Below are 17705 nucleotides of genomic sequence, written 5' to 3'. Positions count from 1 at the left end.
ACTATCATTCTAGGGAATACTAGAAAAAGACTAAACTACATTGTTTTTTTTTTAGAAATTCCTAGAGGAATACATGCATCATAACAGTGTTCCCAATGGGGTACAGTAATAGAATTTCCACAGTTCCCACAACATTACACTACACGTTACGTAAGGAAATAAGGCACTGTATGTTGATACTGTGATGATTGGAAAACGTATTAATTATTAAATATAGATTTGACATTATAGTGTCATTTGGATTCTCTCATCTAGAACCTGTTATTCCAGTGAACAGGGTCACAGGACTGAAATCAATTACACATAACACACTTGGTCACACATGATCACACACACAGACACAGACACACAGACACACACACACACACACACACACACACACACACACACACACACACACACACACACACACACACACACACACATAGTCATAAAACACTAATAGAATGCATTAGTAGGACAGAGGGGACAGTTTTCCAGTGTGTTTATTTGACAACAAAGGACAACTTGGTGCTCTTTGTTTTGTTGAAAACAGGTAAAAAAAGATAAATGGAGTCTTTGAAAAACATTTTTTTTGTAAAAAGAAAATCAACATTATTAATTCAATATAATTAAAACGTAATGTTTTATAATATTAGCATGATAAATACATATTATAATGATTTACTGATCTAAAAAGTCATTCAGATGAAACCAAGGACATACTATCTAAGGCCATGGAAACACATGTGCGCACGCACGCACGCACGCACGCACACAGACACACACACAGACACACACACAGCAACAGCAGCAGGTGGGAGATTAGAAACGAGCCAGGACTTCTGTGTCAGGTGGCAAGGTTTAGAGAGACATAGAGAACATAGTGTGTGTGTGTGTGTGTGTGTGTGTGTGTGTGTGTGTGTGTGTGTGTGTGTGTGTGTGTGTGTGTGTGTGTGTGTGTGTGTGTGTGTGTGTGGTTAGGGTCACATGCCTAAGCTCTGACAGAAGGTGTTTAGTTATAAAACCATATCTGATGTACACATTTTACTGTGAACTCTAGTTGAATTAGCATGAAGCACCTCAACTAGCAGGTGTCATGTTTATTTTCTCAGGTTTGGAGTTAGAGTTGAAGGTTATTGGCCTTTCAGACATGCTAGTTGTGACTAACTCTGACATTTTCTTTTGTAAATGGACAGAATAACTTCAACTCAATCACAGTATATTATAATAATACATCTGTGTTTAGCATTGCTAAAAGCAGTTATGGTAGTTTTAGTGGCTACATTTTAGCAATATTTTGGTATCTAGCAGTATATTATTCACTCTGTCACACTGTGATTCACTATATGGACAATGGTTTATAGACATTTGATCAAAAGATTGGTATGTGTTTTTTGAACATCCAATTCCACATTCACTGTTATAATAACCTCCACTCTTCAAGGAAGATATTACACTAGATTTTGTATTGTGGGTGTGGAGATTTGTGCTCATTCAGCTACAAGGGCTTTAACAAAATCAGGTACTGATGTAGGCCCACTTACACCAGTATCTTATTTTGATAAATCCCTTGTAGCTGAATGAGCACAAATCTCCACATGGGGTGCATGTTCCAATTCATTAAAAAGGTGTTCAGTTGGGTTGAGGTCAGAGCTCTATAGCAGGCTACTCAAGATCTTCCACTCATGCTGGAACAGGTTTGAGTCTCCTAGTTCAAGTAAAGGGAAAATTAAAAGCTACCACATCCATTTCAGTTGTGTCCCTCCAACTGTGTGGCAACAGAATGAAATGTCAGGAAAAGGTCAGGTGTCCCAATACGTCTGTCCATATAGTGTTAATGTTAGTGTTTGTAATTTACAACTAAGATAAAATGAATTTACATGAGTTTTGTAACATATTGCACATTTTGGGTGTTTGGGCATCTGCAAGCAAATAATAAAACTCCAACTGATCTGAGCAGTTCACACACCAGTTCTTAGAATAATCATGAACCTCTGGTTAATATTCACCTTAAATACTGATAACTAAGGAAACATAGCAGCCAGGGTTTAAGTAATGCATGACTAATGATCTTCTTAGGTTAAGTGTGAATTTGGTCAAAAAAAGATAAATTGGCATGGTTTTGATTCTGTATATATTTTTTTTTATTGGCAAACTATGGATTTAGCTGCATGGTCTAAAAATCTGATATGTAAATTATATCCTTAAATATTTCTTCTAGGCTATATTTCATTGAAATGTTATTTTAAAATGTTAATTACTTTTTAACGTATTGCTATTAGTAATAAATTACTATTGATTACCACTACTATCTCTACTATCTTATTATCTTATTACAATAATTGGAAAGGAACTGGTAGAAAAACAAAGTTTAAGCTGTTGAGCAGATGGTGGTCACCAAGTACTAGTCTGAAGGGTTTGAATACTTCTTCTTCGTTTTTGTTTTTTTACTTTTTTCCCTTAAATTGACTATAAAAGTAAAAATAGGGAGGTGGAATATAATCATTAAAATACTTGATAACCTTACTTTGTGAATCCATCCAACATCCCTTTTCATAAGTCATTCATTGCAGGTTATAAAAAAGTTATTTTCATTGCCATTAGACCGTGTACAAAAACTTACCTTTGCGACACACTGCCACATTTAAGACTCCATCATCCAGGCATTTTCCTTTCTCAAGACAGAAACCTTCATTTTCCGGATTGTTCTTTCCGCTGGCTAACACAGCCCGAGGAGGAGTGTATCGATATGCTGGAATGCCCTTCACTTCTACCTCTTTCTCAAACAACATGTGAATTGACCTAATCAATAGAAAGAAATAGGAATAGAAAGAAAATGAAATGTAAGTATTTGACAAGAATAAAATACTACATCATTGTTTATGGGCTGAGACTTGCTTTGCCACTTGCTTTAAAATTTACACAGGATTTTACCATTTAACCTATTTGGCAATAAAAATAAAATCGTCTTGTTTTGCTTGCAGTGTTTAGAATTGTGGGAAGTTATCGTTTCCCAGACAGGAAAATTAGTAATGAGATAACCCTTGAGCACAGCAAACAGTGTGTTCCCTTTTCCTGTTCACAAAACAAACCAGGGGAAAAGTCAGTAGGATGAAAACAAGCATGCATTAATGGAAGTGCTCGATTTAGTACTTTGCATTGTAGTAATCCAGTGACAAACCTGCGGTTTACATTTTATACAGTTAATTGTATTTAATTAATTATACAATCGACATTTTTGGAAGTATAATATTAGAAGAAACATATTCATAAATAATTATATATATGCAATGATTCAACAATTGTTGTGCAAAACTTTAATAAGCTTCAGAAATCCCATTATAATACTCCATAAAGAATTCCTTAAATCCTCTTATATGGTCTCCATTAGAAAGCTATGAATGTTTTCAAGCTGGATCAATGTATCTGTAAATTGTACACCAGGGCATCTATACAGGAAATGGTGGTATTTAAATGGACCCTATGAGATGTGTATTTTGTCTAATCAGGTTTGAATCACAGAGTAACTGCAAGTTTACATACAGATTACACTGACCAGTTTCATAAATTGAAAGAAACTTAAGTTGAAAATCAGACGATTCGTACGAATCAAAAAATTAATAAAAAAGAAACGTCAAAAAGGACTAGCTATGCAATTAGAATAGAAAAAATAGGCATCCTAGCATTACAGAAGAAATGACAAAATAAAAGTTGGTGTATTTCTGTAGTAGCTGACATGCTGCAATGACTGAGCTGCATTATTATAGTATAGGAATTGCTCTTTCACGATTTTGTCGTAATTGTAATATTTTCAGCTCTGTTTCAGTTTTTTTTCAGCACCACTAAAGAGAAATCGGTTGTGCAGTGAACATACTGTGCTTATATTTGATTGCTATTTATCAGTGTAGAAATTTCAAAGAAGTTTGAAAGGTAATCTTCAACGCAATTTTCATTGTAGACATATTTTTCCACAGATGCAGAAATCTGTTGAGAAGTTTTAGTTAATTTTGGCCTGTGACAGCATTTCCACACAGCTTTACTCATACAATGTTAAATGGGGTCTGATGGGTAGTTCAGAAAAGGATAAGGACATGCAGTTTCTTGTAGCAATAAAGAGGTTCCTGTCAATGCAAGGTTGCGTTGTGAATATGCCTAAACTTGTTTTGGAAATTTTATTATGAAATATGAGGAACTGCAATCATATATTTGTGTTTATATATATATATATATATATATATATATATATATATATATATATATATATATATATATATATATATATATATATATATAATGTGCTTTTTTCAACATGTGTTTTTGGAACTGATCTGGGAATAAGTGTATTACATGACAATAATTATTGAACTGGATCTTATAATCAAAAGTAATCAAACCTAAAATTGACTTCAGCACTCAGTGATGACACTGATGACAAATGTTTACAGTGGTTTTTATAATTGTACATGAATGTTCCCATCTCTTTATAATCATTTAAAGTTATAGACTGCACAGTAAATTATAATAAATAGTGGCACTGGTGTTACAACATCATTATCAATCATTCAGGAATCATTTCTAGCACGTCATCAGAGTTTTGTGAAGTATTATTAGGCCTTTTAAACGTGCTGATAATCATCAGAGGACAAACGTATATTTAAAGTCATAATGATTCAATATGTACAGGTACAACTAAAGACATCACAGACAAGAGATTGATATAAGGTGTGAATGTAACAACAAATAAAAAAACACCTTTATGTCTCATAAAACCAGCCATAAAGTCGAGAGGATGAAACACTATGATCACATTGGTCTTCTCTCCAATTGTGTATAAAGGTTAAAGCAAGCAAGTTAATGACTTTTGCTGTCACACATTCAAGTACAAGGAGAACAAGCGTCATGCAGATTCTTTCCATGCTGAACAAAGAAGGGATGGGGTGTGTACATTTAGGCCAAGGGTCTCACTGAAAATAATCCCTCCGTTATTGTAAAACTCAAAAAATGACAATGACAGACACTTGGGTCGAAGGTCATACATAACCTTTACATGATAAACAAATAGCTAAAAATACCAAATAACTAGGAAACAGCTTGGACTTGAATTTTTATAATTTACAAAGATTTTACTAAAGATGAACGCAGATCATGTTAAATTATATAAATAAATAAATATTAAAGAAAATTTATTTTAACGGCACCTATTTTATTAACACAATAAAATAATTAATGTGGCATGCATTTCTGTTTGAACATTTTCATAAAAAATATAAATAAATATAAAAGAGGCGAAAATAAAACCTTCAACGCAACACATTCATTCCCGATGTCTTTTCTTTACTCAGATACAAAATATACGTCACCGAAAAATTATTTTGAATCACTAAACATTTGTTTTACTGATGCACCAAATCTCAAATGAAGCGTCGAATCTGCCGTGATGCGCGCATCTGGCAATTAAAACCGTCCGTGCGGAAACATAGCAAAAGTTCAGTTTGGTGTCCTGATGATTTACATAATTTTAAATGCCATAATTACTTTAAAACATTTATAGGAATATTTTGTCTTAATGCTCTGTGTTGAGTATGGTTAATATATATATATATTGTAGAAAATTTAGAAATTCCCAGGGGTCCATGAGTTTTGTTTTAATGGTGGAAAAATCAACCTTCCTTATTAATTGTATAAAGGTTTCAAGGTTTGCCAAGATTAGAGTGGAAGAACTTAAGTGCCCTGCACAGAGCCTTGATCTCAACCCCACTAGGTTGAACTGGAACACTCTTGTTGCTGTTTGGAGAGAAAATCTTGCACTGGGTTGTGAAACCATCCCAAGTTGAATCAGCATTAATACCCAAGGTTTTGAAATGGAAAGTTCAATACTCAAGTGGCCTCATATTTTTGCCTATATAGTGTACTAGCTGAAAGTACCTGTGCTTCGCTACAAAGGCAGAACGCTAAGCAATATGGCAATAAGCAGTAAGCACTGAGCAAGACTGGATGATCAGAGATCAGAACGTAACGTCAAAAAATAACGTACTACCCCTCTGTAGTACCGATACAGGGCAAACTACTTTGAAAATAATTTTTATCGTGCATCTAACATCTAATAAGAAACAATGTAGTAAGTTTCATGAGGATCCGTAATGTTATTTTGAAGAGTTTACAATGCGTGAGAAATCGCGTTTTTCACGAGTTAGCCGCGATCCAGGGCGAATTTTTCAAAACCCTTTCTTAGTGAGCACCTAAGACCCAAGAGGAAGGTATGTTCCAAATTTCATTGCAATCCGTTCAGTGGTTTTTGAGATTTCGTAATGAGTGAGTGAGTCAGTCAGTGGTATATAGATATATAGATATCTAAACTCAATGTAGCCACCATAGCCATGAAAGTGATATAGCCATTGTAAAAAAAATCATGATATATACAAGGCTATTGATAAAGACATAACAATTTGCTATTCTTGATGTTTATGGTGTTTGCATATTCTAAATAGCCATGAATTTCGATTTAAATAGCCAAACATTTATTAATATTCATTATTGTTTAGTGTGTTCGACCCTCACCCATCACCTTGCATCATCTCAGTCCATAACATGGCCCGATTTTGTCATTATGGACTGGTCACAAGGCCCTTGCCGGCAGACACTGTCCCTCAGACCTGGCCCCAGGGCTAAATCTAATCATTTTAATAGCTTTCATGAGGACATTAAGATTGCGTACTGTCTGACTGCTCCCCAGCCACTCTGTCACCAGACTCTCACCCACAAGTCTGGCTCTCGGCTCAGTTCCAATAACCCCAATCTAGCACTGTGACTTTCACCTGCAGCTGTGACTATTAGCTGATTTTCAGTAACCCTGATCTAGATAGACACACCCACAGGCCAAACTATGGGCTAGTTTTCAGTGACCCTGATCTACTGTAGGACTGTCCCCAGACTCACACTCAGCCCTGACTATTAAATGGTTCTAAGTAACCCTAATAGTTCTGAGGTCCACTAAAGTACACAAGCCCCTTTACCATAACAAAGTGTCTATCCATTAAGAGGACATATCTATGTTTCTTCCAATATTTATAGTCACATCAGATGCAGACAGAATGTTAAATTACTAAAGTAATAAGATCAGAGTGTGAAGGGTCAAATATATAATAAACATTTAAACCATAAACAACTAGAAAATCCAACAATTAAGAGCATTTTCTAATAGAATTCACTTAATGTTTGTAACATATTAAATAAACTATATAAAATAAGGTATCTTTTTTCATTTATTTAGTATATAATCTTTTTAATAATTAATTTTTTGTCACGAGAAATCTCAGCTGTGTAACCTTTAACAACGTGTAAAACGTGCATCTTTGCAAATGTGTTCATCAGTTTGTCTAAGAGACTTATACCCCCGAAGTCATGATTATTTCAAAAATAAGTCGAAAGGTTAAAATAAATGAAAACGCTGATTCATAAAAACCCATTGCAGAAGAGCTGATGATAACCTTCGCATTGACCACGTTAACCTCAACACACTGACACTTCTTACATTAATAGTTTCAAGAGGGATAAATGTTAAATCTCCCACCATTTGTTTGCTTATGGTTAGAAAAAAGTATTAAGAAAGAAACAAGTAAATCTTGCACAATGCACAGGCAAAAAAAAAAAAAAAAAAAAGAGAACTGCACTTTTCCCAAGTCCCAAGTCCCTTCCCTCAAATGAATTCCACTGCGGCAACTGGAACATCCGACCCCACAAAAGAGAGGATGTGTTTAGTGTGGAGAGCATTTACTGTCACGAGATAAAAGCTGCTTTAAAAAAATAATAAAATCTAAACAAACAATACAACACTTCCGAAACAGAATGTGGTCACATGAACACACACTTCCACCACTACCAAGTGTTACCTTTTAAATAGAATTTCAACAATAAATAATTATAATTATAATTATAATATATATATATATATATATATATATATATATATATATATATATATATATATATATATATATATATATATATATATATATATATATATATATATATATATATATATATATATATATATAATTATTTTTTATTGTTGATTGTTTTTATTCTTATCAAGCTAATAATAATAATAATAATAATAATAATCATTATTATTATTATATATAATATAATTATTATTTTTTATTGTTGATTATTGATAACACACACTTTCACTGTTACCTTTTAAATAGAATGTCAACAATAAAAAATTATTATATTATATTTATAATAATAATAATAATAATAATTATTATTATTATTATTATTATTATTATTATTAGATTCTTATATATTTTAGTTAAAAATTCTGGTATTTTTATACACATCATTCTCTATGGTTTAAACAAAATAAGGTGAAAAAAAAAAAAAAAAACCTATAAGCATAATCTAAACACTGTTGATCAGAGTTCAGAGGATAATGACCAGATTGTTCTGAGCTGGGAGTCTATAGTGGCTCAAATTTGTAAAACACTCTTTACAAATGGTGAGCAGAAAAACACAACAGAATGTAAAACATATCAGACCTTACATTTACAGTATTTAGCAGATACCCTTATCCAGAGTGCCTTACAGTTATCTTTTCCATACAAGAGTTAAGGGCTTTGCTCAAACTTGCCCAAAAGTGGCGGCTTAGTGGTGCTGGGATCTGAACTGAATCTGAATCAGAAGCCCAACATCTTAACCACTGGGCTACACCTTCCCCTTGATGTAGATAGTACATAACAGCAAAAGACCACCACAGTTTCTACTTGTGTTAGTCATAAACAAGGATTTGTAGTTATGATAAGCACAGAATAACCTAAACATGCTAGCCTCTGAGTCCTGTTTTTGGCTGAAATGAGTGGAACTCTCACACATTCTGTGTAAACAGCGTATGTAAAAACAGACACCTGTGTGTGAAACTCAAAACAGTATAATGTTCATTTGATTTTTATATTTTTTCCAATGTTCCTAAGAAAGTGGCTGCTAAGATAATGTCCCAGTTTTAAGTGTATACATTTTCCCTCTGAGATAATGAATAAAAAAAAGATGTGTAGTGGATAAGGTGTGATGAATGTAATGATGAACTACTTTACCTGCACAGATCTGCAGTGAATACATCCAAACGCTCCTCTTTAGTCAGGAATGGGTGGAAAGCACTACCATCTGAACCATTAATCATGTTGCTCTGGTTGGTGGCCCACAAAGACAGCAACCTGAACAATACAGTATATATCAATTTATATCAACTTTCCTCAAATAATATCTCTTCATTGTTTTCAAGGTAAATTCTGTTTCGATCTATTAATTACGTACATGATGTTTGGCTCTTCTTTTTAAATACATCTTTAAAACATGCTTGACTTCCATTAATGATTTGATTTGACATATTAAAAAATGTATAAACTGGGATGCTGCATCCAATCAACAGCACCACTGGTTTAAGGTATATGGATGATACATCATCATTATTACACAGATTATCTCAAATCTGCTTGGCCAGAAGGTGCTGAATAATTACATCTAACAGCAGAATGAATCTGTTTATTCTAATATGTTTTCTAGCAACTGGCTGTCTTGTATACCGGATACTCAACCTAATCTAAGGCTAATAATAATAATATTAATAAATTATATATAGAGATGTTAGAAATGTATTGAAGGAGAGTTCAGTATGAGTTCTTTGGAGTGGTAGGAACTGCAGAGAGTTCAGTATGAGTTCTTTGCAGTGGTAGGATCTGCAGAGAGTTCAGTATGAGTTCTTTGCAGTGGTAGGATCTGCAGAGAGTTCAGTATGAGTTCTTTGCAGTGGTAGGATCTGCAGAGAGTTCAGTATGAGTTCTTTGCAGTGGTAGGATCTGCAGAGAGTTCAGTATGAGTTCTTTGCAGTGGTAGGATCTGCAGAGAGTTCAGTATGAGTTCTTTGCAGTGGTAGGATCTGAGGAGGGAACAATGTTTAAAAGTTCCTTTTAAAGGAAGTAACATGAACTAACATTTGTGGACATTTTCTGTAAATGGATCAAAAGTGTAATGTGTCGTGCTGTACTTCTGCAGGTTAAACATTCTAAATGGGTTTGAAATTGCTGTAGTACAAGGGTAATATAATACACTAGAACTCGCTGTTATTTGGAAAATAGTCAACTTCAGCATGCTAAGAATAACCCTGATCCAAGACAGGACCATCATTGGTTACTTTTCAAGTCCCTAACTCCAATCAAGTCTCTACTAAAAGCTTTCTACTCTTTCTTCCCTCTATTGTCCTGCCATGTTAGTAAAAATGGGTGGAGATGAAAAGTCTTCATTACTTTTCACCCTTCCAGGTGTGAATGCGGCCGTAATCCAAATAGTTATCTTCTCCGGTGTAGTAAACAAACTCGCCATCGTCACTTCCGTTTTTCTGTGATAAAAAAACAAACGTCTGTTTCAATTGAATGAATGAACAAATAACCACATGCTATTTACCATGGTCTTTAATAGACTTTAAAATAGATGAGTAAATGAGAGAGCGAGTGATACATACGTATAGCATAAGGCCAAAGTTCTCATCCACCTCGGGTTTGATTGCACTCATACGAGAGAGCAGGGGATCCTTATAGCCCCACAGCAAATCATGCACGGTTTGCGTCATGAACACTCCAGTTTTAATTGAAGTCATGAACATGGCAATGGGTGATCTGACCCAAAAACTAACATCCTTTAGTTTATTCATCACAGCCTGGAGAAAAGAGACAGAAAGACAGTGTAGCGATGAATCACTTTTTTTTTAAGTGACACTCTGCGCTGAATGCACTTTCTACATGCTGTTTCAATTTGGATAAATGTTCTATACCAGCAATGCCAACTGTATCTCAAAAGTTTAATACTCTCGCAAAACGTCCAGTAATGCTGTAATAAATGAGATTTGCATAAAGAAAACATAATCTAAAGCATAATTTCTTGCTTGTAAACTTTATTTACATGGAAAAGCATTATGTAAGGAGAAGTGTATCTAAAGTTTACAGAAGGAGTCTCCAGTGTCAGGGTCAGTAATGGTAGGTAAGGACTTGCCAGTTTATTGGTAATATTACAAGCTCTTTCTTTTTAACAGAGAGAGGCTGTGAGTACAACATACATGATAGACTACACAGAATGCAATATCAGTGAAGAACTTATTTCACCAATGTTCATAAATAGATATATTTTCTTTCGGCTTCTCCTATTAGGGGTCGCCACAGCGGATCATCCGTATTCGTGATCTGCATGTTCGATTTGGCACATATTTACGCTGGATTCCCTTCCTAATTCAACCCCTTCCCATTTATCCAGGCTTGGGACCTGCACTAAGAGTGTACTGGCTTGTGCAACCCTAATGGCTGGGTTTGGTTCCCTGACCGGGAATAAAAACTGGGCCGCGGCGGTGAGAGCGCCGCATCCTAACCACTAGACCACCATGGAACCTGATGTTAATAAATAGATCAAAATACATAATGCATCCTATAGCAAAATAATTTAATTGTAACTGTTGGCAAATTGCTAGTGTACAAGAGGAATGAAATACTTTGGGATTATGGTTATGATAACCCCATGACGTTTTTGACAATATTGCATATCACATGCATATAACTTCACTTCACTCTTCACCTCTTTTCTTTTTAAGAGGATGACATTCAATGCCAAACAATGCTGCAATTGCAGTGCAACTATTCAATAATTTATTCAGGAAGTTTAGAATATCTTTAAACAGATTTGTTAGAAACCGCCAAGCCTTAACAATAAATAAATCCGACTCATGTTGAAATGTCTCCAAATTTAAACTCTGAAAACTTGGTGACTTTAAACTAGTGCTAGTTTAAAGACGGCTGTATAAAGGACAGGATGTTATTTGAGTAGGGTAATCTCAAAAACACTGATTGCTTTAAATGAAGAAATTTCCCACTGTCTGAGTAAAAAATCAACATTACCAACAACAACAAAATATTCCTAGGAGGTCTACTTTACCCTCAAATGTTCCTACTGTTATCTAATTTCGTGATAGGACACAAGAGCGCAGACAAACAAGACACATGCCGAACACTCTGTTCTCTGTCTCTCCCATGGTTTCAGTAAAGCTACCTGCTGCTGATCAGGTTTCCTGGACGTAATGTGTTTTTTGCAATAATATTATGTACATTTACATCATGCCTATTTCAACGCTAGTGGCATTCCAAATTACTGCTGTAGGCATGTTTATGGGCTGATCAACATCAGCCAATATCTTTTCTAGAATCTCAATTTCTTCTCTTTTTTACTGACATGCTGCCATATTCACCACCATTTAGTCGTCATTACTGAACAATTTAGTATGACGGTGTCATTCTGTGTAATAGTGTTGTAATCTCGAGCTCTTACGCTCATCCAAGATGTGGCAACTGACAGCAGAGGGAAAGATTGTGCAAAGTTACAAAAGTTCAGACGACCAGACTCATTATTACTTGATATTTCTGAATCGAAATGCAGAATTCACCCATTTTAATCTTTCATCACTAAAAGCCCATAATTGCATGGATATTGACAACTTCTAACCCAAGAAAAAAAGGCATGTGAAGATTATTTAAGTCAGCTGTCAAATGATGCTCTTAATATCACTGAACATAAGTCATTTGATATAACTTACAATGGCTGGGATGTTAACAGTAGTTACGAGATCCACTGCCGGGTCACCAGCTGACATTTCAGGGACGAACACAAAGGTTTTTCGGGTCAGAGCAGAAACTTTGGTTCCATTTTCCACAAAGGTGACATTCTCCTTGGGTCTGTACTCCCTAAATAAATACAAGACAGTGAGTTTGACGTGATATTTTCATCCACTACTATAAATTTGATGTTTTAAGAATTACACCACTACCACAGTTATGCGATATAAATCAGCTTGAACAAACCATGCTGTCAAATAAATGCAAGCTGCCTAATTACATCAATGTCTGTAAAACCACAGATTCCATAAATTACTTACATAAAAACAGGGATTACAAATCCTTTTACAAACATGATACTACAGTATACCAAAAATATTTACTATGACTCAATATACATAAAGGAGCTGTTACAATGTAAATAACAAAACAGGGCCTGCCCATAGGGTTTAAATCAATTATGGCACTAAAGGCAGTAAATACTTTACTGAATTGCATTTAGCCTTTAAAATAAATACAACTGCTTTACCAGCAAAATTGATTTATGCACTTTAACTGATCAGAACTTCAGAATGTTTTTACCCAGTAAATCATGCAGACAAATTAAAGCATAGATTAATGTTGTGAAGATGCTGTGTCAGTATTTAGCAATGGTCTGGAATGTGGAAAGATATCCTAAAGATTAGCTCATAACATGTTCATTTAGTAGTTTTTCCAGCTGAACATCTATGAATTTTCATTGTTGTACTGTTTGATCCCATTATAAGACTCAGGAAGGATTCAGAGTTTGTATACAGACAATCCATTTTGCTCAACCTTGTGTAAATTTCTAGTGTCTCATGTTGTCTTTGTCTCATGTTGACCGAAGCCTAGACTGAGTTACAAATGCTATAGAGTATGTTTTCCTACCGAGTGCGCATGGCAAATGTTTAAGGTTTATAATAAATGATTTTGCAAACATCTAAAAGTGCCTCTTTCTCAGTTTTAGCAAATATATTATTCTTATATGTTACGCGTAATTTGAGCAAAAGGTTGCATTCACGTTTGCAATTATTAATCTGACGAAACAAAACAATGCTTTAGTGTAATTAGCCTCATTCGAATAACTGACTGTAAATAAACTGGAACATGTACTGTACACACTAGATATGTACACACTGGCCTGAGCAAACACTGAGTGCTCAGTGATTTAGACCAGTTGTTCCACCTATTTTAAACTGTACTGTGCTTACCAGAGTCTCATTTGCTTTAAAAGCAAAATAGAGCTTATACAAATTCAGAGAACTTCATATTGCAGGCTGGAGCATATCATAGTAGGAGACGCTACTGAAATTATAAGTGCAGATCTACATGACAACAGCCTTACATGCTGTATGTTCTGCTGGCCCTTTTTTTCATAGTCTCCTTAATAATAGCTCTGTTTCTTTAACCAATCAGATTTCATATTCGCCTCACAGAATAGCGTCAGCTTCCGTCCTCTGATTGGTTGGTCAGAGGGAAACTGTTACAGCCAAGTTCGACTGGCAAAACACGCGTGTAGCGCTCTGCACACATGAATACATCTGAGTTAGACTTTTTTATGGCTAGAAAGGAAGAGAAATTGATGTGATAGTGGTGGTATTAAGATAGTGGTGGTAGTAAGAGGTGGATTAAGTTGGGTATATCCTCACTGAAGGCCCAGGTATCAAATGCATGGCTTGCCACTGGTGCATATACAGTAGCCATTAAATACAAATGAAAATAAAAAAGACAATAATGCAATTAGGGTATAAAGTCATTTAAAATGTTTCAGTTAAACAGTTAATTCATTATTAATGTCTTTTTTTTATATGTTTATTTACATACAACTCCTTTTCAGCTCTATTATTAGTGTCTAAAGTAGTCTATGTGCTATGAATGTGTGTGTGTGTGTGTGTGTGTGTGTGTGTGTGTGTGTGTGTGTGTGTGTGTGTTTGTTTGCGTGCGTGCGTGCGTGCGTGCGTGCGTGCGTGCGTGTGTGTGTGTGTGTGTGTGTGTGTGTTACCTGTAAGCGAATGGTCCTATTTGTGTAAGGATTGGTTTCTCTCCAGTCAAGAATCCATCTGGGTTTGTGACATTGAAGAAGAAAAACTCCATGAACACAGGAGGTGGTGGATCCTTCCATGTCCCAAACACTTTACTGCCCTCAGTCAGAGTTATCTCCTACAACACACACACACACACACACACACACACACACACACACACACACACACACACACACACACACACACACACAAAACACAAATTGCCATAATTAAAGATTAAAGTTATATATTTGTAGTGTTTCAGTTTTTTTTTTTTATTATTTACATAATTTAAGTGAACAGATACTGAACCAGCTGTATTGATCATGTCAGTTAAATACGGATTTATTTAGAATAATTATTACCAAAAAAGCCCTGATTTTTGTTAAAAATGTGTCATATACAACCTACAAAGTACAAGAAGCACCAACGAGGGACTGTGATTAAAATTTTTTACACTGTATGCCAGGCAGCTGAAAAGATTTCTCTTCTCTAAGTCTCTTTCCCTTGTGTCCCTCTTGTCCCCTTTACTCTGTCAACCCGACTCCACCCCACCCCACCCCCCACATACAGACACATACACATTTCACATTAGTTGGTGACAGTCACGTGACTCGTGTGCTTTCAAACCCCAAGCTGCCATTGCTGTCTCCCATAGCAACAATAGCACAATGTACATGACCTACAGCAAACAATGCACAGTAGTGAGAACTGATGCATTATAACACAGAGCTGAAATGTTTGTCATGTTTTTGTCCACATCACTTTAGCTTAATGCGCATACGCAACAACTAATCCACATTTCTGGGAACGTTAAATACACAGCATGGCACTGGAAAATCAGCGCACCCCTGAGCTTCGTTTTGTAGCAAGCGTGTGGATGAGATTTGCATGCAGGAGACAAGTTCTCACACATGAAAAGGTTTCTCCAATCCCACGGATGGAAAATGCCAGAAGCAAAGTAGGGTTGTTTTGTAAAAAAAAGAGATCCTTCACAAACGTGTCCCTAAATTCTTGCTGGCAAACACTATTCAATAGATTCACAGAGACTGGAAGACGCATTGGACAGTACACAGAATAGACGCATTGGACAGTTCCAAGAATAGACAGAGAGATGTAAAAAAGACAGACAGACAGACAGACAGACAGACAGACAGACAGACAGACAGACAGACAGATAGATAGATAGATAGATAGATAGATAGATAGATAGATAGATAGATAGATAGATAGATAGATAGATAGATAGATAGATAGATAGATAGATAGATGTGTATGAGGCGAGAGAGAGAGAAGGGGGCAGGAAAATGGATTGATGAGAAAAATAGATGGAGAATTTAAGAGTAAAAGAGACAGAGACAGAGACGTATAGAGAGTGAAAAAAAGAAAGAAAGAAAGAAAGAAAGAAAGAAAGAAAGAAAGAAAGAAAGAAAGAAAGAAAGAAAGAAAGAAAGAAAGAAAGAAAGAAAGAAAGAAAGAAAGAAACGTACATATAAAGTAACACAAAGAAAGGTAGATGCACAATGGAACACGTGAACTTATATGAAGTGCAAACAGATTCTGATTCAACACAATGGCAGAGTAATAACACATAACTGAGTCAGCGACGTTGTTATGGTTTAATCAGCAAACAAAATATTTAAAGCCAATAAATGGCCCCTTTATTGAATCCCAGCATTACAGAAGAGTTCTCTAGATTATAGGCCATACAACAGTAATGTTTAATATACAATAAACAGTGCAGTTGTTATTTTCAGTGAAGTCAAAATTAGTTTTTCAAATATCCTAAAGGAAATTAAGCACAAACATGTTTACAATAAATTTTTATGTTTAAAAAAAAACTGCTTTTTTAAAGATTTCCGCACAAATGAAAAACCGGACCAGAAAATACAAGTTATGCAAACATTTGGAATGTTTCCCAAATTTGCCAGAATTCTTCAAACAGTGATAAAGTCCAGAAGGGAAGTCTATTTGCTCAGTTAAATTCATCAGAAGCAGGAAGAGCATAATTGTTTTCCTTTAATCAGGCTTTTCTTTCAAAAAATTCAAAGTGAGCATTCATTTTTATCCTTTAATCTTTCAGGAAAGGAAAACGATATCATTTAATGATTAGATCACTTAAAATGCCTTTTTCACTGTTTCTGCTTTTTTTTTTATATTAGACTTATTTTATTTTTTGGCAATTCCATCTGGAATTGCTATTTTATTTATCTACATTGCTTTTATTTAGCTAATTACTGTCTGTCGTATTTTACTTTGTATTTGATTATTTATTATTGTTTGTTTCACCATGGACATGTTTGTCCAGTTCAAAAATGTAGTGGCTATATTTCAATTTGCCAAGAAAACTTTGCCCTTGATCCATTTCAGTGTTTCAAAATCAATTTACACATACACACTTACCCACACACACAAACGCACATACACACACACACACACACACACACACACACACACACACACACACACACACGGTGTCTCTCTCTCTCTCTTTTCTCTCCACCAATCTTCTTCAGTTGTCAATAGCTATCATTGTGATAAACATAAATAAATAAATAAATAAATAAATATATATATATATATATATATATATATATATATATATATATATATATATATATATATATATATATATAATGTCTTTTTTATATTATGTGATGTAAGTACTTTAAGAGTCATTCTATGTCAGCTCCTACTATCAGAGCTGCTGTTATGAAACACACACTTATCAGAATTCAGAATTCACCAACACTGTGGTATAAATAAAGTACAACATGCTGTTACAGGATAGTGGGCGTGTGATGGAGTTCATTACACTCCTGAAAGTTGTCTTTCCAACAGAACACCCTCGAGTGTTTTATTCTCTTTTATACCACAATACGCTAAAGCATTTACATTTGTTTTGAAGATTTGTGCTTTTTGTCCCATTGTAATTACATGATATGTTTCAATTACATCTAAATTGTCGACATAAAGTAAGTAAGAATAAAAACAGCTAATTCAATCTCAAAACACCTGAGGACAAGATCTC

At 34.8% G+C, this 17705-nt stretch overlaps 1 protein-coding gene across 2 annotated transcripts in view; it reads right to left on the bottom strand.

The window, feature by feature from the left end:
* scarb2b (scavenger receptor class B, member 2b) overlaps positions 1-17705 on the bottom strand; it is a 40130-nt gene that overhangs the window by 10291 nt on the left and 12134 nt on the right. For both annotated transcript variants that reach the window (XM_083564162.1, XM_083564163.1), the window contains exons 2-7: positions 14653-14810; positions 12611-12758; positions 10499-10693; positions 10284-10375; positions 9075-9194; positions 2606-2784 (exon numbers count right to left, since the gene is read on the bottom strand). In XM_083564162.1, coding sequence (XP_083420288.1) covers positions 2606-2784; positions 9075-9194; positions 10284-10375; positions 10499-10693; positions 12611-12758; positions 14653-14810 — 892 coding nt within the window. The remainder of the gene's footprint in view (positions 1-2605; positions 2785-9074; positions 9195-10283; positions 10376-10498; positions 10694-12610; positions 12759-14652; positions 14811-17705) is intronic.

Source organism: Silurus aristotelis, assembly GCF_946808225.1.
Source record: "Silurus aristotelis genome assembly, chromosome: 16".
In the NCBI taxonomy this organism is placed as follows: domain Eukaryota; kingdom Metazoa; phylum Chordata; class Actinopteri; order Siluriformes; family Siluridae; genus Silurus; species Silurus aristotelis.
This window is presented reverse-complemented; position numbering and strand designations above follow the sequence as displayed.